The sequence below is a fragment of the Dreissena polymorpha genome, chromosome 16 (assembly GCF_020536995.1).
Source record: "Dreissena polymorpha isolate Duluth1 chromosome 16, UMN_Dpol_1.0, whole genome shotgun sequence".
NCBI classification, from domain to species: domain Eukaryota; kingdom Metazoa; phylum Mollusca; class Bivalvia; order Myida; family Dreissenidae; genus Dreissena; species Dreissena polymorpha.
Window position 1 is genome coordinate 50,035,735 of NC_068370.1, and position 22,768 is coordinate 50,058,502.

At 36.8% G+C, this 22,768-nt stretch overlaps 1 protein-coding gene across 1 annotated transcript; it reads right to left on the bottom strand.

The window, feature by feature from the left end:
• Nucleotides 1–782: 782 nt before the first annotated feature.
• LOC127862357 (polycomb group protein Psc-like) lies at nt 783–22,123 on the bottom strand. Its single transcript, XM_052401443.1, has 9 exons — nt 22,004–22,123; nt 18,439–18,565; nt 16,601–16,753; nt 13,486–13,533; nt 12,930–13,020; nt 11,209–11,263; nt 9,098–9,196; nt 4,361–4,441; nt 783–3,766 (listed from the first exon to the last, which is right to left on the bottom strand). The coding sequence occupies exons 2-9, from the start codon at nt 18,554–18,556 to the stop codon at nt 1,919–1,921; spliced, it is 2,493 nt and encodes an 830-aa protein (XP_052257403.1). The 5' UTR covers nt 18,557–18,565; nt 22,004–22,123; the 3' UTR covers nt 783–1,918.
• Between the last annotated feature and the right edge of the window lie 645 nt (nt 22,124–22,768).

Below are 22,768 nucleotides of genomic sequence, written 5' to 3' on the forward strand. Positions count from 1 at the left end.
TTGTATTTTGGTCAAAACACTGACACCACACATTTATAACACCACTAACTTTCCCTTGAGAATCACGTAGACCGTTGCCGAAAACACGACAAATATTTGTGTAAACCTATTTGGAAAAGCAACAGTCATACGTGCCTTGCCCTGACTGGAAGTTTAATAACAACTGTTGACCTTTGACCTTTCAATGCGACCTTGACGTTAGAAGTAGGTATTACATTTTTCGAAGGTCACGTCATGCCCACACGCTGAGCAAAAGTAATAATTTAAAAGAGCCACGCTGAAACAGATCTGAATTCATGTGCGAAAAGAAACGTCCCAGATAAGCATGTGCAGACCGCACAGGCTATTCAGGAAGGGCACTAACATTTCATGTATTTTTTGTTAAAAGGAAGTCTCCTTAAAGATAATCCAGTCTAGGCGGAGTGTCGTTCCTGATAAGCCTGTGCGGACTGCAAAGCCTAACCTTGGACGACACTTTACGCACATGCATTAAACCCCGTTTTCCCAGAGCGAGACTCAAATACAGCCCTATCCGATGAATGCCCAATAACACTATTACCAAGCTGATATATGCTAAAAATGACCTTTATCTCTAAGTCTAACAGACCTTGACCTTCTTAAAATATAAACAGGCTACGTGTGCACACACCGTCTCAACCAGGTGAACGTATTTGGCAAGTTAACTTTTATAAAATGATCGAACGAAAAATGAACATTCACCGCACAAGCCGGAAAAATTAAGTGTACATGCTCTAAGGATGGGGTTTACCAGAACAAAACAGTTCGGATATCTTCGTTTTTATTCCCTCCATTAAAATAATTAATACCTGTTTAATATAATCTGGATTTCAGCATTGAAATAGTAAAAAAAAAACGAATACAGTTTAAGTATAATAAAACAAAGACACGGGTTATGGTATAGATGATGCGAAAGCGGAGTTCGAGTTTACAACTCTTAGTAAATAAACTATTTGGTCACATCAAATCAAACATATTTAAATCAAAGTTATGTTGAACATAAATTTCAAAGTGCGTGCGTATATATTATTAATGTAAAAATACAAATTCAATGCAAACATGATTAACACAGAAACAATCGTTCAACAATCAAAAACATAACTATCTTAAGGCAGTTAAACATTACAACATTAAAATCAACACTTGTAAACTTTGTATTAATAACGTATATTTTTCAGTATACATTTACAATAAAACTAACAGTTAAAACAAACTTCCAGTTTTAAGAGCTAACAAACAAGCAAAAGCGAAAAACATGTAAGTTTTGAAATAAAAAAAGGCAGCAAATAAATGCATCCATAGCGTTTTGATATTGCAAAGTGAACCGTAACAAGCGGATGATTTCGGTGCTTCCATGAAAACTCCTCTTAAAAAGCTAAATGCCCTATATGGGCCTCGATAAAAAACTAAGTTTTTTTTCATATGAGCCGCGCCCTATGAAAACGGGGTTTAATGCATGCGCGTAAACTGCCAACTGCACAGGCTAATCTGGAACGACACTTCACGTACATGCATTAAGCCCGGTTTTACTAGGGCGCGGCTCACATGAGTTTGTGCGACGAAGGCTGGTCGGCCATGAAATACTAATATCAAATGTATTTTAGGCCATATTTAATGTTCGCAAACAATTAAATTCATAGACCTCAAAATATTAACAGTTACATGTATATAATTATAAATAGTTGATCATTCGATATGATTCTAAATGAGACCAATACCATACTAATATTGTAATACATATCGGGCATTTACCATCACAATGTGTGCATCGGAACCGAGTAAACATTACGTACGAAAATGTATATGGCGGAGAGCACACATAATGCGGGCGTATCAGAATTACATGTACATGAATAAAGTACATGTGCTGTAATTAAAGCCGCGAACAGAACCGCTACTATCATTTAGACGTCGGCTGAGCTGTGGTGTGATGTTTGGAGCCAATGTCTTTAATGGTGGAATGACCATTAATTTGCGGAGCAGCTTTAGTAGTCGCTTCATTAACCTTATCATGCGGATGTGAAATCTTCTCAGATACCGGGCATGTCTCTTCCTTATCGACCACTCCTTTATCGTCCGTCTTGTTATTGTTTTCTTTCATGCCATCGCCGACATCACCGACGGATTCGGGACGCGTATGACACGTGTCGCCATTCTTAGCCACCGGAAGCGCGAGTTTTGAAGCATTTCCGGTAAGCTCAAAAATGTTTCCACTTGCACTAGATTTCTGAGGACTCGCTTTTCCTTCGGCGACCGCCTTGTCTGCTTTCATTGGTGACGCAGCGTTGCTGCTTTTCTTAAACAACGGACGCAGCCCTCCGACTTTTTTCTGGACCGGTTTCGAATCACTATCACGAGACGCTTCGTCAATCTTGTTAGAAGCCAGCGTCTCAGTCGGGTTTGGTTTTTGGTCAATATTACAAGACGCTTTGTCTTGCTGGTTAGGCACGTGCGTCTTAGACGAGCTTGGTTTTGGGTCAGGATGGTTTGGTGCCACGCTTTGTCGCTTAGACACAGCGGCAGTACTTGAAGGGTGTGTGCGGGCCGGACTAGACACAGCGGCAGTACTTGAAGGGTGTGTGCGGGCCGGACTAGACACAGCGGCAGTACTTGAAGGGTGTGTGCGGGCCGGACTAGACACAGCGGCAGTACTTGAAGGGTGTGTGCGGGCCGGACTCGACGACGCACGATTTCCAATCGCATTAGAAGGCAGCCCTGTTTGTTGCTTTTCCGACTTCCGGCCAGAGTAAGTTTTATTAGGCAACGCCGGTAACTGTTTATCCGCAGCGGTTTTACTGATACCCTTAGATGTTATGGCACGTTCTGATTTAATAGCGAGTTTCGAAGTATCGTCTTTATTTTTGGAACCGTTTAGAACATTTTTAGAACTGTCGTTCTCTGGGATTTTCTCTGGTTTACAGATCGTATTATGTTTCGCGCTGTTTTTACCACTTTCTCCAGGCTTCAGTCGATTTTGTGGCGGTTCTATTGGCTTAGAGCTATTTTTAGAACACAAAGTCAGGTTTTCACTTTTTTTAATATTTTCTGTTTTGGAATGTAAATCCGTTTTCAGTTTCTTTGCTTTATGCTCACATTGTGACGCTGTATCCATCTTTATTGGCTTGTCACATAATTGAACGCTCAAGCCGGATTTACCGCTTGTCGCTGACATAGAGTTACTTTTATTATCTTTAAATTGCGGTAAACTTTTGCTCATATTATGCGCTTCATTTGTACTCGACTTTTCATTTATATTACCTGGTACTTTAAGTAACGACGATTTCCGGTTTTGGGGATCGTTTGGTAACACAGACGCCGAAGCGTCTACGATTGTTTTCTTGTCTTTTAGGGACTTTGAGTTATTTGAGGAGCACAGGTCTATAGCCCGTTCTACTGTTCGTTTAATTTGCGTTTCTGTAGAGCTCGCATCTTCGTCATTTTCGTACAATTGCGCAACTTCCGGCTTACGTTTCAAGCCACGTCCCTCCTGTAGACACGAAATGTCGTTAGCAACCGTTGCTATCAATTCTAAAGGTGACAGGTCATGATGCAAGTTCCTGTTCATAGCGTGGTTACCTAGTAACGACGCTTTGGAAAACAACGAAGATGGACGGTTGTCGTCTGGTTTAAGCAGTTTATCGTCTGTTGAATAATGAACGTGTTTTTCGTCTTTTATTTCTGTTAACGTTGTATTCATCGGGGGCGGTGGTAATTTGTACACTGTATAATATAACTCTAGAACCCCTTCCTGGAATGGAAAAAAAAACATGAGCGAAACAACAATGTATCATGTGTGTCTTGTTCTGAGAAAACTGGGCTTAATTCATGTGCGTAAAGTGTCGTCCCTGATATGCCGGTGCAGTCCGCACAGGCTAATCAGGGACGACACTTTCCGCTTTTATGGTATTTTTAGTTTGAAGGAAGTCCCTCGTTACCGAAAATCAAGTTTAGGCGGAAAGTGTCGTCCCTGATTAGCCTGTGCGGACTGCACAGGCTAATTTGGGACGACACTTTACGCACATGTATTATGCCCAGTTTTATCATCTTTAATTGAATTGGAGCGTCATGATTTTAAGTGACATCTTATTATGTATAATTAAATTCGACAGCTTGTTTTTTTTAATATAAATACGTTTAAGTGAAAAATCGCATTCCGTGCTTTTAATGAAAATAGTAATTGTGGTTGAACCAAAAACAAATTGTATGTCCTTACTAGTTTGAGCAGCAAACCGTAAAACATCTAGGCATTAAAGGGGGAACTCTATTTTTTTAACAAAATTTATTTCAAAGAAGATTCAGTGTTGCTTAAAATGGCAAGCCTATATACTGGTCATGCACTCACGCGCTTCCACGAGTAGATATAGGCGACGTCCATGAGCGAGTAGTGGTCCCTCAGGGTGCCTCCCGCGTGCACGAGGTCAACCTGGCAATAAGATTTGTGATGATATTTATGAAACGACAAAACTGCCTGTTGTTGAAAACAAGAATATCAGTGAAACTGATGGATGCTCCCCGATGATGCGCTTTGTCTATCTATGTGTTAATAACCACCTAAACAAATCTATTATTAGCCTCGGTGACCTTGACCTTGACCCCATTGACATCAAACCTCATCAAAAAGGTAAAGGTCCATGCAAGGTACCTACATGGAAAATATGAAAGAGATCGGTAAAGAATTGCAGGTGCTATGAGAAACTGTTACAAAAAAATGACGGAAAAAATCTATTATCAGCCTCGGTGACCTTGACCTTGACCCCAGTTACCTCAAACCTCATCAAAAGGTAGAGGTTCATGCAAGGTACCTACATGCCGAATATGAAGGAGATCGGTAAAGTATTGAAGGTGCTATGAGAAACTTTAACACAAGTGTGACGGAAAAGTCTATTATTAGCCTCGGTGACTTTGACCCCAGTGACCTCAAACCTCATAAAATTGTAGAGGTCCATGCAAGGTACCTACATGGCAAATATGAAAGAGATCGTTAAAGAATTGAAGGTGCTATGAGAAACTGTAACAAAAGTGTGACGGAAATAATCTTTTATTAGCCTCAGTGACCTTAACCATAACCCCAGTGACCTCAAACCTCATCAAAAGGTAGAGGTCCATGCAAGGTACCTACATGCCAAATATGAAGGAGATCGGTAAAGAATTGAAGGTGCTATGAGAAACTGTAACAAAAGTGTGACGGAAAAATCTATTATTAGCCTCGGTGACCTTGACCTTGACCCCAGTGACCTCAAACCTCATCAAAAGGTAGAGGTCCATGCAAGGTACCTACATGCCAAACATGAAAGAGATCGGTAAAGTATTGAAGGTGCTATGAGAAACTGTAACAAAAGTGTGACGGAAAAAATCCATTATAAGCCTCGGTGACCTTGACCCCAGTGACCTCAAACCTAATACAAGAGGGCCAAGATGGCCCTAGTTCGCTCACCTGAGAGGAGTCGGTTCATTCAATCTTTACCAAACGTCAAACTTGACCTAGATATTGTCCAGACAAACATCCTGGTCAAGTTTCATCATTATTGAACCAAAACTGGCATATGGAGTGATTTTGTTTTTGTAAGATTTGACCTGGTGACCTATATTTTGAGTTGACCTCGCTTACCAAACATCAAACATTGCTTACAAAAATAAATATTATGACCAAGATTCATAAAATCTGAAACAAAATGTGACCTCTAGAGTGTTTACAAGGATTTTGTATAATAAAATGAAAATTTGGACAATCTAAGGGCAATAATTATGGCATTAATTATGTGATATATATAAAACCAATCTTTTCACCAAGTTTCATGATGATTGGGCAAAAAATGTGACTTCTAGAGTGTGCACAAGCTTTTTTTACTATATAAATATGAGAAAACTGCCCCCCCCCCCCCCCTGCAGCCATGTTATTCAACTGACCGGAACCATTTTCAAACTCACTGGCGGCCATGTTTTTTCACCGATCTGGATCATTTTCGAACTCGACCGAGATATCAATAAACCGATGTTTTGACAAACTTTCATGATGACTGGGCAAAAATTGTGACTTCTAGAGTGTTTACAAGGTTTCTCTTTAGCCAAATAAGGAAAACTGCCCCCCCCCCCCCGGCAGCCATATTATTCAACTGACCGGAACCATTTTCGAACTCAACTCTCATATCAAGGAAACAAATGTTCTGACCAAATTTCATGAAAATTGGGCCAAAAATGTGACTTCTAGAGTGTTCACATGTTTTCACTACATACTTATAGAGAAAAATGCCCCACCCAATGGCGGCCATGTTTATCACCGATCTGGACCATTTTCGAACTCGTCCGAGATATCAATAAAACCAATGTTTTGACCAACTTTCATGATGATTGGACAAACATTGTGACTTCTAGAGTGTTTACAAGGTTTCTCTATAGCCGAATAAGGAAAACTGCCCCCGGTAGCCATGTTATTCAACTGACCGGAACCATTTTCGAACTAAACTCTCATATCAAGGAAACAAATGTTCTGACCAAATTTCATGAAAACTGGGCCAAAAATGTGACTTCTAGAGTGTTCACATGTTTTCACTATATACATATAGAGAAAAATGCCCCGCCCACTGGCGGCCATGTTTTTTCACAGATCTGGACCATTTTCGAACTCGTCCGAGATATCAATAAAACCAATGTTTTGACAAACTTTCATGATGATTGGGCAAATATTGTGACTTCTAGAGTGTTTACAAGGTTTCTCTATAGCCAAATAAGGAAAACTGCCCCCCCCCCCCTGGCAGCCATGTTATTCAACTGACCGGAACCATTTTCGAACTCAACTCTCATATCAAGGAAACAAATGTTCTGACCAAATTTCATGAAAATTGGGCCAACAATGTGAATTCTAGAGTGTTCACATGTTTTCACTATATACATATAGAGAAAAATGCCCCGCCCACTGGCGGCCATGTTTTTTCACCGATCTGGATCATTTTCGAACTCGTCCGAGATATCAATAAAACCAATGTTTTGACCAACTTTCATGATGATTGGGCAAAAATTGTGACTTCTAGAGCGTTTACAAGGTTTCTCTATAGCCAAATGAGGAAAACTGCCCCGCCCACTGGCGGCCATGTTTTTCAACGGACCGGAACCACTTGTGACCTCAACCAACATATCATTAAGAAAAACATTTTGACAAAGTAACATGAAGATTGGGCATGAAATCTGACTTCTACAGTGTTTACAGGTTTTTTCTTTCTTTTTTTACCTTGTGACCTAGTTTTTGACCCGGCACGACCCAGTTTCGAACTCGACCGAGATTTCATTGGGACAAAGCTTCTGACCAAGTTTCATGAAGATCGGACAATAAATGTGGCCTCTAGAGTGTTTACGAACACATGTGGACGGACGACGGACGGACAAAGACCGGTCACAAAAGCTCACCTGAGCAATCAGGTGAGCTAAACAAGGTAGAGGTCCATGCAAAGTACCTACAAGGCAAATATGAAACAGTTCGGCAAAGAATTGAAGGTGCTATGAGAAACTATAACAAAAGTGTGACGGAAAAATCTATTATTAGCCTCGGTGACCTTGACCCCAGTGACATCAAACCTCACCAAAAGGTAGAGGTCCATGCAAGGTACCTACATGTCAAATATGAAAGAGATCGGTAAAGTATTGAAGGTGCTATGAGAAACTGTAACAAAAGTGTGACGGAAGATAGGAAGGAAGGAAGTAAGGAAGTAAAGAACTACAAACTGGCATCTATATGCTCCACCGAAAATATTTCGGGGAGCATAAAAACTGATAAGTTTGGTAAGCTGGCATTAGGCTGTGTTAAGTTGAAATTTTGTTGGGCTAAATTAACAATATGTTGGGTTAAGGTAACATTATGTTGGGTTAAGGTAACATTATGTTGGGTCAAGTTTGCTTTACGTCGGATTGAGTTAACATAATGTTGAGTCCAGTATTCAATCTGTTCAGTCAAGTTGGTATAAGGTATAGTCAAGCTAAAGAACATAATCTCAACTTAAATCAACACAGAATAATCTTAACCCAACATAACATAAACATAATGTCAACTGAAATCAACATAATATAACATTAACCCAACATAACATAAACATACATGTACTTAAATAAACAATTAAAAAAAATGTTCTTTGAGAAATCAAAAGGGGATGTTATTAACCGATCAGCAATATTCAATTTTTAGTGTCTAAATACTATAGCAATTGACTAAAAATATACAGACTTGAAGGAATTTTAAGTTCAACCTAAGGAGCTGTGTGAACATGGAATCAAAACTTCCTCTGTACAAGCATATTTTTTTACAAATCGCATTTTCACCCACCTGTGAAGAAATGGATCTTATAGGTCATAATTAAGCGTGACTAACGTTTGGCCTACAGCGAGGCATGCGGGGCGACCACATAAGACTATGTTTGAATTGCATATCAAAACTGGACACCCAATCACAAACGTCAAAGAAAACGTCAAATTTAAAATTGCAATACCCGGAAGTTAAAAAAAGAGGTTTTTTTCACACTCGAATGGACATAATTAGTTGCTTATTTTAGACATGTAAATATGATGCTTTGTGAACAAAATGCTCATACATTACTGGTACATTTCTTTCATATGCGAAGCCCACCATTCCAACCGTGGTTTCAACAATTAAAATAGTCGCCACCACAATCTAACCTATATCGTAATCAGAACAGCCTGCATAACAACTAACACGTACACAGCCATGACGTTCTTTCAATGTCTGTGCATAGCTCTCAAAAAAATAAAATAATGCGAATGACGTGACAATTAAATCTACTTTATCAATACTGTTTACCTTTAAACACAGTTCAAACACATAATGTAATCATACAAAAGTACCTAAATCCAACTACCAGTTCAAATACGCAATTCAAACATACAAAAGTACGTCAATCCAACTACCAGTTCAAACACGTAATTCAAACATACAAAAGTACGTCAATCCAACTACCAGTTCAAACACGTAATTAAAACATACAAAAGTACGTCAATCAAACTACCAGTTCAAACACGTAATTCAATCATACAAAAGTACGGCAATCCGACAACGTATCCACTAGACGAGTTTTACCTGCATATCGGGACCGAGTGCAAACTTGAGCTGTATGAACTTCCTCAGCATGGCTATGGTGGTTCCGGCTGGACAAAGTAGGTACCGTCTCTCGCGCGCCTGCAAGCGAACACGGTAGCGTTAATGTTGGACGGATATGTAGCGTTAGTTTTCACGTTGGTATATCTACTTTGTAATAAATTGATGGAAAGTTTTCACGTTAGTTTATTCGCCGTGAAAAACATTCGGTAATAGCATGCTTTTAGATCGTCAGTTTTTGTTGAGATTGAACGGCTATTAAGCGTAAGTTTTGACGTTAATATATCTCCCGTGCGATATATCAATGGACGGTTTTCAGTTAGGCTTGCACGCCGTGCAATATTGGTGGTCGGTTTTTGACTTCGATTCATCTATAGTATACACAAGAAACCCCGTAGACGGTCAGTTGGACATATATTTATTAAATGTGCAAAGCAGAACGACGGTCAGTTTTAAAGTCGGTTTATCCAGCGTGCAAAGCACTCAACATTTCTTATGTGTGTTTATAATCTATGTCATTAGGTTAGACGTCGGTTTACGATGGTGTTAAAATAGGAAAGTGAATTGATAGTTTTGGCATTGATTTGTAAAGCGTGACATAGTGCATTAGTCAGTTTTCACGGTTTTATCCCTCACACGAAGTAAACGGTCGGTTAATCCGGAGTCCAAAGTTAATCGTCCGTCTTATTGACAGTTTATTTAGTGGTGATAATAAATGGTAAGATTTGACGTCGGTTTACCAAGCTCGCAAACTAAATCGTCACTTCTGATGTCCGTTTATCCAACGTGCATAGCAAATCTAAGTTTTAACGTCGGTTTAACTAGCGTGCGAGGTAAATCGTCTGCAATGACGTCGGTTTATCTAGCGTGCGAAGTAAATCGTCTGCAATGACGTCGGTTTATCCAGCATTCGAGGTAAATCGTCTGCAATGACGTCGATTTATCTAGCGTGCGAAGTAAATCGTCTGTAATGACGTAAGTTTATCTAGCGTGCGAGGTAAATCGTCTGCAATGACGTTAGTTTATCTAGCGTGCGAGGTATATCGTCTGCAATGACGTCGGTTTATCCAGCGCGAAACGTTAATCTCCAGTGTTGACATCGGTTAATCTGCTGAGCAGAGTAAATCGACGTTTCTGACGTTTATCTAGCGTGCTAAGTAAGTCGTTTTTTTGGACTTCGTTTTATTCAGCTCGCAAACAAAATCGCCAGTGTTGACGTCGAATTATCTAGTGTGCCGACTAAATTATTAATTGAGACGTCAATTTATCCACCTAGAAAAGTAATAGTCTTTTTAACGTATGTTTATCCAGCGTGCATCGCAAATTGTCAGTTTTGACGTCGGTTTATCTATTTCGCACAATTAATTGTCAGTTTTTACGCCGGCTTATCTCGCATGCCAAGAAAATCTTTAGTTTTTACGCCGCTTTATCCAGCTCGCAAATTAAAGAGCGAGTTCTGACGTCGGTTTGTCAATTTTTCGTAGTTAATCGTCAATGTTGACGTTGGCTTTTTTTCTGCTGCCCTGCGGTTAATCGGAAAATATCGATGATTTAAAACGGTTTATTCACTGATTCAAACAGCCAAAATTACGGTGTTATTTATCGATAATTTGTTCACACCTTCTTTGCTAAAGGACATAATTATTTTGACGTCATGACGTCATTCCGGTCGTGGAATTATCCTGTTAACCGCTTTAAAAATAAACGGCGGAAAACATTCACTTAATAGATAAATGGTTGGTGTGGGTAGATACTAGTAATCGGTTTTAATCCACTGGTGGTTTATAGAATACAAAAAAAATCTCATTAATAAATAATTAACATCGATCATAAACGGACAGTCGGATCTGTCCTGCGTGGAAGGTAAAGATTCAATTACGCCGTCTCTAAGCTAGCGTGCGAATGTAAATCGTAAATTTAAGCGGTGTAAGTAATTGTACAAAGTAAATCTTCAGAGTTGATGTTTGTTTACCAAGCGTGCAATTGTAATCGTCGGTTCTGACATCAGCTTATACATCAGCCCTTGATTATAGCATATTGTTAAACAGAAAATTGAAACTGCATTCATAACAAATTAACTAAAAAATGCTTACCGTGTTATTATCTTTCTTTCGCGACGTTCGACCGGATGTTCGCCGCACACGACCCCTGGAAACAGTTTTTATGGCATTTTATTTATTCTATAAAAATACTTGAATTTCAAACTTTAAAAACATGTGTAACATGCCAACTTAATGTTACCTTTACTTCAAGTTATTTAGTTGTAACTTCAGATGTAAATGTTACACAAACAGACGCTTTCATTTTATGCAACGAAGAACCATCACAATTTAAAACAAAATCGATGTCTATTTGTACGGATCATCGAATTCGCTTAAAATATTTATGTGCGCAAAAATGTGCTCTCTTACACAAAGGCCATTTACTGAATAAGAACAAGAGATGTGTTCGTCAGAAACACAATGCCCCCTACTGTGCCGCTTTGAAATAAAATTTCTATTTATCATTTGGCAGATATAGAAATCATCTCCCTTTAAAGCGTATTACTTCCCTTGGATTTTGTCCAATTCAACCGGGGGGGGGGGGGGGGGTCTGTAGACAGTCAAAAGTGACCAAGTCAGACATCACTGACAAACGAGGCCTGTGGTTTATCAAAGAGATCATAGCCAGAGTTCATCATGTATCTATGGACATAAGTCCACAGGTATGTAATGAACTCTACCATTCACAAATAAGTACAGGAAAGAAATGGATAATTATATCATTTAAAAAAAAACTTTGACAAATCAATCATTTGAGCTATAAATATTCAAAATAAAAAATCTGTACAGCAACTGTGAAAAGAACTTAAATTCTTGGTAAGGAAATATATAATCTGAGATGTATAATTATATAAATTACTTCCCTTGAAAATAATTGTCTCTAACAAATCTCTATTTTTAGTAGCAAATAATTAAAAGCCACTACCGTGACTGTAGATTTACCACTCCAAATTTGCAGCTCCATGAGAAACACAAGCATGCCAAATATCAAGTTTCTATGTTCAATATTGAATAATTATCTCCCATTAAAGCTAATTAATTCCTTTGGATTTGTATTTTTGACCTTAGAACTTGAAGGATGACCATTACTTTTTACCACGATGTGCTTGTCAGAAAAACAATGCCGCCTACAGCGCCGCTTTGATTTATTTAACAAAAACATATAATTTGGCAGGTCAGATAATTATGTCCATTTAAAGCTTATTACTTCCATTGGATTTTTTTTCGACCCCGTGACCTAGTTTTTGACCCGGCATGACCCATATTCGAACTTGACCTAGATATTGTCTAGATACAATTTCTGACCAAGTTTCGTAAAGATCGGATGAAAACTATTTGAATTAGAGAGCGGACACGAAAATTGTGACAGACTGACAGACAGACTGACTAACAGACTGACGGACAGTGCGAAAACTATATACCCCCTTTTTCCGAAAGGGGGCATAAAAAGCATGTGAAACAAGATATGTGTTTGTCAGAAACACTATGTCCCCTTCTGCGCCGCTTTGATGCTATATATTTGACCTTTGACCTTGAAAGATGACCTTGACCTTGACCTTTCACCACTCAAAACTGAAATCGTGCAGCTCTGTGAGATACACATGCATGCCATATATCAAGTTGATATCTTCAATATTGCAAAAGTTATGGCAAATGTTAAAGTTAGACGCAAACAAACACACAAACCAACAGACAGGGCAAAAACAATATGGGTGGGGGACATAAAAAGTAAGCCTTTCACAAATAATGTACGATTTGGAAGGGATACACACTGCGGACAAAACTCAAGGGCCACGCTAAACTGTTCCTCAGCTGAGAAGATATAGCGCTCGCGCTGCTGTTCCTGTCGCGCCTTTTCACTTCCTGAAACACGTGACCATACCAATAACGTCATAATAATACAGCATCATCGACATTATATAGATTTTTTTAAATATTAAGTCAATTCAAATCTAAAACTTCCAATATGTTTCATATTGATACGATTGTTATTTGAAAATTAGGCATAAGTTTAAGCCCGTTAATTGTCTTGAAAAAAATCATATAACAAATTTATAGAACTTTCTTGCAAGAGAATCGGTCAGGATCTAATTTTTAAGCAGATACTCCCTTATCTGATTAAAGTGAAGTAGTTTTCAATCAGTGGATATCTCAGTATGCGTATGTGATATTAGTTAGATTAGCAATGTGTGCGCAGGAAAGGTGTGAGTGTGTAAACTGACCACCATTTTTTACTTGAAAACTGTTGCAAATGTCAAAATCTGAGCGCATACACAAACACAACTCAGCTGTAACATAACATAACTGGATGTCGTCTGCAATACGTACGGATGGTGGGGCTGTCCTTGTAGAACTCCCGTCGCCGGCGCATTTCATCTGCAAGTAACAACACCTCTGCATCATGCATCTTCTTACAAATATCATACAACAAACATACTGACATAATTGGTCTTAACATGGTTAACAAGCTCTTTTGCAAGTATATACTCTACCCATTAGATATAGTAGCTGATATTCGATACTACCTATTGACCGATGTCTTATGCAGGCAATGTAGCTACAGACCATTCGAGTAGGCAGGTCAGGAGCTACCCCGTCCGTAAACCATTTGCATGCTGGGATATTTGTCGTCTGCTAAATTGGTGTCTGCTGAATTTCTAAAATCATCATTTTATTCATGAGACCACGAAACCTTGAGTGACTTTATACCAGACAATTTAGCTCCTACCAGACTCGGGGAATGTGCAGGCTGATATGGAGTTACGATGGCCGCATATGGAACAATACGCATTTTCGCATGACGCGGCGCATGTGATCTATAGCCTTCAATTCTGGAGAAACGTGCGCTCTTATTTAAATACTTGTGAATCAAAGTTGTTTTCTCCAGATTTACCTCCAGTTCGTGGCGAAGCCTTAGAAAGGCTGTGTCTGCATACAAGTACATGCAGAGAGACAGAGGCTGTGTCTGCATACAAGTACATGCAGGGAGACAGCAAATACAACATAAATTCGCACTTTCTACTGAAGTCTAGACTCGCTCTGAACTGACCTGTCTTGTTAAAGAACCACGACATTCGTCTGAGCTCGGTTTAGAAGTATTTTCTTTGTAATTATAAACGCAACTTGGTACAAATATAGCCCCACAATAATCCAACCCACACGTTCAGGCGTCACGATATTACCGTTAAAATGTCTTTGCAAGACAATCGCTTTTTAGAATACAATGTTTGTTTTCCAATTTGATACAGACAAATTGTGAACTATTCGGGACACAAAATCTGGGAAAATATGTTACGCGTTTTTAATTACTCACTTTAAAAAAATATATCATTGTAGTAGTCTGTGTGACAAGTGCACCCGTTATGCCGGCTTTCATCAACATGCCAAATTAGCACAACACCATAAGTGTAATTAACAGTATATAGATCTATTAATAATTTAATATATAAAAGAGAATCGATTCGAATATGCCTGGTAGTATCGACAAATGGATCACGCCCCTTTGCAACAATCGATTGAACGGAGAGAATCGTTGATGTTAGTATATGAAAGACACGATAACTCTGTAAACATGTTCCAATTTTTTGCACAGAATGGCTTTCAACAACCCGTTCTTAAACATGTACTCAGACGTTGAAGTGAAACGAACATAAAATCTTGAAATTCGCCTGTTCAAGGAACGATGATAACTCATATCACAGTATGGTATTTACTGATTTAAAGGGGCCGTCCAACGTTTTAGTAAATTGACAAAATTTAAAAAAAGTTGTTTCAGATTCGCAAATTTTCGTTTAAGTTATGATATTTTTGAGTAAATTGTAATACTGACCATTTACCAAGCTCTCAAATATTTATTATATGCATCTTTTTATGATTTAAAAACCTGAAAATTATAAAGCGTCGTGCGACGCAAAACGATTGAATAATATGGAAAGTTCTGTTGTTGTTGTTTTATTGTGGGATACTACGAGGATTGCTTATATAGGTAAAAAATACATTCGCTCCAAGCATGAGCATGCATGGTCGAGTGGTCTAGGCAGGAGACTTTTTACTCCAGGGGTCAGTGGTTCGAGCCCTGCTAAGGGTTACTTTTTTCCTTTTTTGAATTGTATTCTTGTTTTTTTTTAATGGAGATTTTTTGTTCAAATATTTAAATTTATCAATATAAAGCATTTAACGACAAGCTTCAATACATGACAAAATCTGTTGGGCGGCCCCTTTAAGTTGTATTTTTTCTAAACAACAAGTTTCCATTTGCTTCGTAATGAAATGCGAGAACAGTGCTCAGGAAAAAAGAAATTGAGATGGCATAATGGATAACGGTGACGAGATCGATCCCAAAGACACCAAGCACTGTCTCTACTTACGGAAATGGACCCAACAGAATCTCATTAAGCCATAGGCTCTCAATGCAAGTTGTGTTTACGTAAACATCACAACAGGAGGCGAAAATACCCGAGCGTTTACCGGATATTGCCGATAAACAAAATCATCGAGTTTTTGTATAAAGTAATTTTCCATATTTCTTTTTGTTTTCAATAGTCTTATGATGCTTTTATTTATAAAATAGTATTTTTCGTTAAAGACACGGCAGTTAACCTTTAAAGAAATACAAAAAATAAACTAAAGCTCTGCACACTATTATTTTTTCAATTTCATCTACAATCTGCACTGTATGTGAGCCGAAGTGTGTTTCCCTATATAATTGACTCACAAGGCTCACGAAATGTTTAATAACTATTGTACCATGGCTGCAATTTCCAACTATTTAGTGTTTTTACTGAAAGACTATGCATTTGGGTGAAGGCTTCCGCTGTTTGAATAGTAAACCGGACTACCGACCAATTCGGTTTAGTCACCACCAACCAAACTGACATGCGCCAGGAGTGGAAATCAAACATGCGCCAGGAGTGAAAATTTAACCAATGTATGCCTAGTGGACTATCCCATCCTTCTAAATTTGATCAATTTATTTCCAAAATTAGGTATGTCTAGTATGTTTATTTCTATATTTAGAATATTTTATACAGAAATTCCTTTGAACAAACAGCGCAGACCCTGATGAGACGCCGCATAACGCGGCGTCTCATCTGGGTCAACGCTGTTTGCCAAGGCATTTTTTCTAGACGCTAGGCATAAACGGGTTAACAAAGTCTCACAGGTGAGAAGCGTGTGTACCAACCACTGCACTAACCGGTCAGCAAATATCCGAGTCCTAGACTACTAAGTTTAGTTTAGTTTAAACCTATTGATTTAAGCTCGATATCATCGAAAGACTTGGCTTATTGAAACACTCGAGTCCGTTATCTGGGTAGAACCACTACTTGGTATCTTTGGGGAAGATCGAAAGAACGCTTCAAGAACGGGGATCGAACCCATGACCTCACGATCAAGTGGACACCATACCCACGACGCCACAGCGAACTTAACTTCCGGTACTTACTCTGGAAAAGTCCTGGAACTAGCTTGTAGACGATGTCCTGTAGGGTGTGGTCAAGCTTGATGTTCTGTAGAGGGCGTGTCTTGTGCACGAGGACCTCGCATATTGGGCAGTACTTGCTCGACTCAAGGTACCGCACGATGCACGTTTTGCAAACTGAACATACATACAGACAGACATTTTAATCAGACTTATCAGACTTACAGAATATCGTCTTCATACGTACATATACAGTTTATACACATAATTGTTTATCATAATATAATAATAATATAATATAATATATATAACAACATAACATTATATAGCATACAATAGTCATTTCAGAACCTGATTACAAAGAAACACAATCGATTGCAATAACACATATGTTCGAGTTGGATTAATTACATGTATGTTAATCATTACGCGACGTGCAGTCAGGAAAATGTGTGTCTAATTTTACAAAAACAACAACATCATATTTTACCAACAGATACGTTCAAGAGAGTACAGAAAAATGATCACGTTTTCCGTAACATTAAAATTGTAGAAAACACCGAATAAAACCAAAACTAGCATATTGCACTGCCGACGTACAGAACATGTTGTTTTATACGTTAATTTGACATCAACCGGAGTATTTGTCAACACCTACTCTGTAAACAATTCGAAACGATATTGCGCAGTTTCATTTCAAGGCCATTCAACGAAATCTGAAACAGGGTCACTCTTCTCTTCTACCAATAGATACGTTACAATGTAGTTTGCATAACGTCGTGGCGGCAAGAATTACATATAATTATATGTACTTATTCAAAAGATTTTTATGATATTGAAACAATGTCTTAAAATGCATTTACTAACAAAACTGTAATATTTGTAGAAATCTAGTAGTTATAATAACTTAAAATAATATATAAAAAAAATGCGGTCTTTAGGATCGAACGCGCGACCCTTTGGGTCGGTAATACATATTTTTTTTGCCAATTTACCGTTGAAAAGCCTTCCAAACGATTGATTATTTTTCTAATTTCGATGAATGTTTATCGATATACAAACATAAACATTTAACCTTTGTTCTAAGTCAATAGTCTGTTGTTGCTGGTCTGACTTATACACACATTATTTTATGATCGTGTGAACAAAAATTGTCATTTTGCCAAACAAGTCTCTTTTAAATACAAAATCAGCAACCAACCGATAAACAAACGATTTAATATTTTGAGAAAAAAATAGTTATCATATTATGTAAGTTTGCTTGTATTAATTAACTCCTCTGAGAATACATGGGGACCCTTTGAGAATATATGGGGACACGTTTGTTGCTGTTTTTGTTGTATTTTTTAACATTATTTGTTTTTATTATTCTTATTTTGTTAAATCAAATCCGTTTATAAATAAATATCCGATTACAATCGTCATATGTACCCGGTTTAAATATAATGATAATGTTTTCTACATTTTTTTTTCTTCTATATGAAAGCCAGTTCATTCAACAGTACAAGGCCCGACACAACGGTAATGTATGTTGTTTCTGTAAGGTAAGTACAATTCTTATTATTTGAACCGTCGTTGATGCATTGGCGGTCTAGAAATAATAACTACCTATGAATGTATTATTGTTTTGTCACTGCAAATGAGATAGAAGAACATATTAAATTTTTTTTTTACCTAAGAAATAATAAGAATTTACCGGTATGGACATTTGTAAATTGTGCACTTTTAAGGCCGTTTTATTGCTCAACAAGAACACAAAACCATTTAATAGATATATTTTACTTTTGAGAATGGGTTTCTTAAACATTTAACATGAAATAACAAAACTAATTACACTTATACGTGGTTAAAAATATACTTACACGAATGAAGACATTCCACAATGGTAGTTGCATCGATTAAATAACCGCCGCAGAGCGCGCAAATCAAGTGAGGCGATATTTCGGCGATGTTCGGCTTTTTATGTAAGCATTCCGTCATGGCCTGTCACTGCAAAAATAGTATTACGTTTACAATTTTAAATAAAAAATACCGGTTCGGCTCTGTATGACCATTAGAAAACAATTTCTAATGGTCCGATATATATTTTAACATATTTAAAGGTCTTTTTAAAGACCAGTTTGGTTCTAACAGGAACATAATCAAGATTTATTTAATACATGTCGATGTTTGTTTTGAGTTGTAAATTTCCTTGTAAATATTTTAGTACATATTTAATTAACTTAACATCCAAAAGACTTGCTTGACAAATCAGTTTGTGTTTTTTGATGATCATTCTGATTAATTGTAAAAAAACTTGTTTGTTTTCCATCATTTGACTTACTCTACTTTTTTATTTCGTATTAAGCATTTAACGTATTCAAGGTTTAGATTTCGATAATCCTTGTTTCATTCGATTATAATTGATATATGAATTTTGACATCTCATAAAAAAATGTTTTAATGAGTTTTGGAATATTTTACTGAATGAGCATCTTATTTTAAATAGTAAATAACGAAAGTATAACGTAAACATATAAATAAAAGTTAACGAACAATATTTTGCCGACCTAACTAAGCTTTTTTTTGGCGATGCAACATATTTATGGGGCCTCAAGAATAACAGGTAAATGCCTATCGTTTTGTTTTGTATGTGTTCGTTGGCTTTTAAGCGTCCATTTTTCTCCATTGATATTTCGTTAAACAATAATTAAGAAATATAATCACAGAAAATGATAAATACGAAAAAACACAAATAAACAGAAGAAGCGAAAGAATACAAAAGAAGAAATAATATTGATAACACAATCAGAAATAAGAAACGAAAAAATTAAGAAGTAGAAAATGATGACAAGAAGAAGAGGAAGAAGTCGAAGAAGTTATTGATACGTCCATTATTGTGTCCTAGTTTTGCAAAGCAATGTCATAGAGCTATTAATTTTCGTTTTGAAAAATTCAGTTAAATTAAGGAACATTGCAATGTCAATTTCAGAATAAACATTTTTCGAAAAAAATTATACATATTTACGATATTTATCGCAATACGATTTTACATGTCCATTGTTACTTCGCAGGTTGGCTTTACATTAAGTAAGTTTTTGTTCCGTTTTCTTTCGAGTTTGAGTTATGCATGACCGTCATTACACGGACTTTTTTACGATATAAAGATGGGCTATTATTTATTCAACTGCTTTTTTATACGCCAGGTGTTAATTTAGTGATAAATCATGCGCACAGTGTGGAATACGTATAGTTCACATTAACATGCTCGGATTAAATAAGCCATTTAATAATAATAAGCATTTTGCATGGAATGATCATGAAAGCAAACATAGTGATTAATTATAATTGATTTCTTTGAAATGAATCATATGAAAAAATATCATGTTTAATTATACATGTGTTAATTATTAAAAATTCTTCAAATATTTCAAAAACGTAATTATTACACTATGTTTAAAACATTTTAAATGATGTTTTTTAAGAATTAATGAAACTTAAAATATGTTGTAAGAGTTGCGTAAGTTAGTATTCCCAAAATTCGTTAACGAAGAAAACCATAGTCCCTGCGGAGAAATATAACCCGATACTAGAAACATTACAAACGTCTTTCGTAATCTAAATTACAACTATCGTAGTCTAAATCGTAAATATCGAAATCTAAATCGTGACTGTTAAGCGAAAGCTTAAATATAACAAGACTTCTTAATGATAAATATTTGAGATGAGATTATATTTATGATGTCTGTCGTAATCACGGGGTAATATTTCGATCCGTGTCACGCAGGTACGACGGAAGTAAGCATTGCTGTGCTCTTTCATTGGCAAAGCGATAACTGACTGCGGTTACAGATTATTAGCGTATATATGTTGAAAGGACATAAAACACATATTAAAAACCAATATAATATTGATGATTTCCTGATATTATTAAATAGTTTCCTCAACGCGTTTCTTTTGCTGTCATATTTTTTTATTAAAATAAACTTGTGAAAGTAAAATTCTAAATATGAAATTCAGAGAGACATGTTAAATAATTACGGAAGTAAATCAACCATATTAAACAACAACTAAAAATAAACGAAACATAAATAATTTATCAGCAGATCAATAAACTTAGTACATTTGCCAATATGACCTACGTACAAAACAGATGGAGAGGCGGAGGTTACGATGGTCGTAGCCACGAAAAAGGTTGCCAACGTGTTAAATAAACTAATAAACTAAACTGTCATGCAATTTTATGAGTAAGATACATCTATCTTATAAAACATGCATACATATGAAGTTATTCTTAACTAGTGCATTTATTATTTAAAAAAAGATATAATTTATTCAGCAACATTATTGAGAACATGTGTTACCTAACCACATGCGCGCACGTGATTTTCCTTTAACTTATGAATGACGTCAGTGCATTTATTACACAATTTATACATAAAAAACTAATTTAAGAAACTGCATTTGGGAACCTCGTACTTCGCAATCGACGGTTTTTAACTGGCATTTTATGATATACCTTAAATCCTTTTAAAATCTTGCACAAAAGTTCATTTGAGAGTCGGTGGTCACATTGATATTTCTACGTTAAGCAATGTCCATTGCATGCAGTATTTTTTATTTCAAAATACTCAATCTTGATCATCGACGTATTAACGATATATGCGCCGACGTTGTTATTGTTGACGACGACGATGGATATAAATGCAATATTCATTGATATTTATGTATTTAGTTCAAGCAAAACTTCAAGTATTTTATGACCCCCTGCACAAATTAATATATAACTTAAACATCAGTGACAATATTGTCCTAACTGCAAGTCTCGATCTGTTAGGACAGTATCACTAAATGGTTGATCAGATTGTTTTATAATCACTTAGAACCACCAAATTCGTTGCATAGCTTATCTATTTACTGAATTATCCAAGTGACACGTGTACCATTGATTTTATCGCAATATATGTGGATAAAACCTGCCATAGGTAAACAGAAAACATAGTTAATCCAGTCAGTGGTTTTGTTTAAACCCCCGCGAATCAATAATATACCGTGGTTAGCGTTATCCGCCTTCACTTTACGTAGTGAGCAAACAGTTGTGCTATACCGTATAGTCCACAACGCTACCTTTAATTAACAAGTATACATAGATGAAACCAAGCGGTATAATTAACCAATTAAAGCGTGTTCATCGAAAAATGCATTTTCCATTACAATAAGTATATTAAAAAAGTATATATCAACCCATCGCCTCATCAGAACACACCAAATTGTCCCACTTAAGTACTAAACAAATCATAGTGTTGAAGAATTTGTGAAACGGCCATTTTGAACTTTGAAGACGGAAGCGTAACCTGCTATTTTTGCAACATTCCCCCTAACAAAAACGCTGCACCTTATATTTCTGTGACAACGAGATAAAAACATACCAACAAAAACCGAACTGACCTTTCTTATTGAAATCGAACCAGTATAAATATGCCAATCTGTAACTTAACGATTGTGTATTCCGATCCAATACACATTCACTACTCGCATCAAAACAAGACTATCAGGTCACGTGATAGCGGTCTAATGTATGCATCGATACGCTCCGATGCGGCCTAAATACATTGGTTAGAGCGCTCGCGCGCTATGGTTTATTTATTGCTGGTAGTTAAAAAATAATTCGTGAGAGAAATGTATAGATTGTAAAAAGATTGTTAATTGCGCAGCTCTTGAGTAACAAATCATTTAATACGAACAGGGAACTTTAAAACGAATTGCCTTTGACTACATTAAATAAACTGCACCACAATATTTAAAACACATTTATAGAACAATTCTTAAATGAATTACTTTTTATTTATAAATATTTTTATAATATAAAGAACGACGTTTCCCCCTTAGTTATGTGCTTTTCTGCAATTGTACTGTTGTTTCTGCTATCGCTGTTTCTGTCGCTATTTTTGTTAGTGCCCCTTATGACAACGCTAATATTGCTGATGTCGCTGCTGTTAACGTTTCTGCTTCTGACACCGCTAGTGTTGTTGCTGTTGTTTCTGCTGCTCTGGTGTTCAGCTGGATATCTTAACGAGGGTTATTATTAGCCAGTACTCGTCAGATTACTTTACAAGCATCAGATAATATGAGATCTTAATAAAATGATAATTAAAGAGAACTAATCTAAGGGAAATGTGCGTTTATCAAATTAAATAAAATGTTTCATAAAAT

Bases quoted from the DNA above. Each gene is read 5' to 3' on its own strand.
- LOC127862357 (XM_052401443.1), bottom strand. From the start codon at position 18,556: ATGACGGAATGCTTACATAAAAAGCCGAACATCGCCGAAATATCGCCT. The intron at 16,754-18,438 runs GTAAGTATATTT...ATGTATGTTCAG, and splicing joins TGTGGAATGTCTTCATTCGT to TTTGCAAAACGTGCATCGTG. The intron at 4,442-9,097 runs GTAAAACTCGTC...TCTTATTGCCAG, and splicing joins CACTCGGTCCCGATATGCAG to GTTGACCTCGTGCACGCGGG.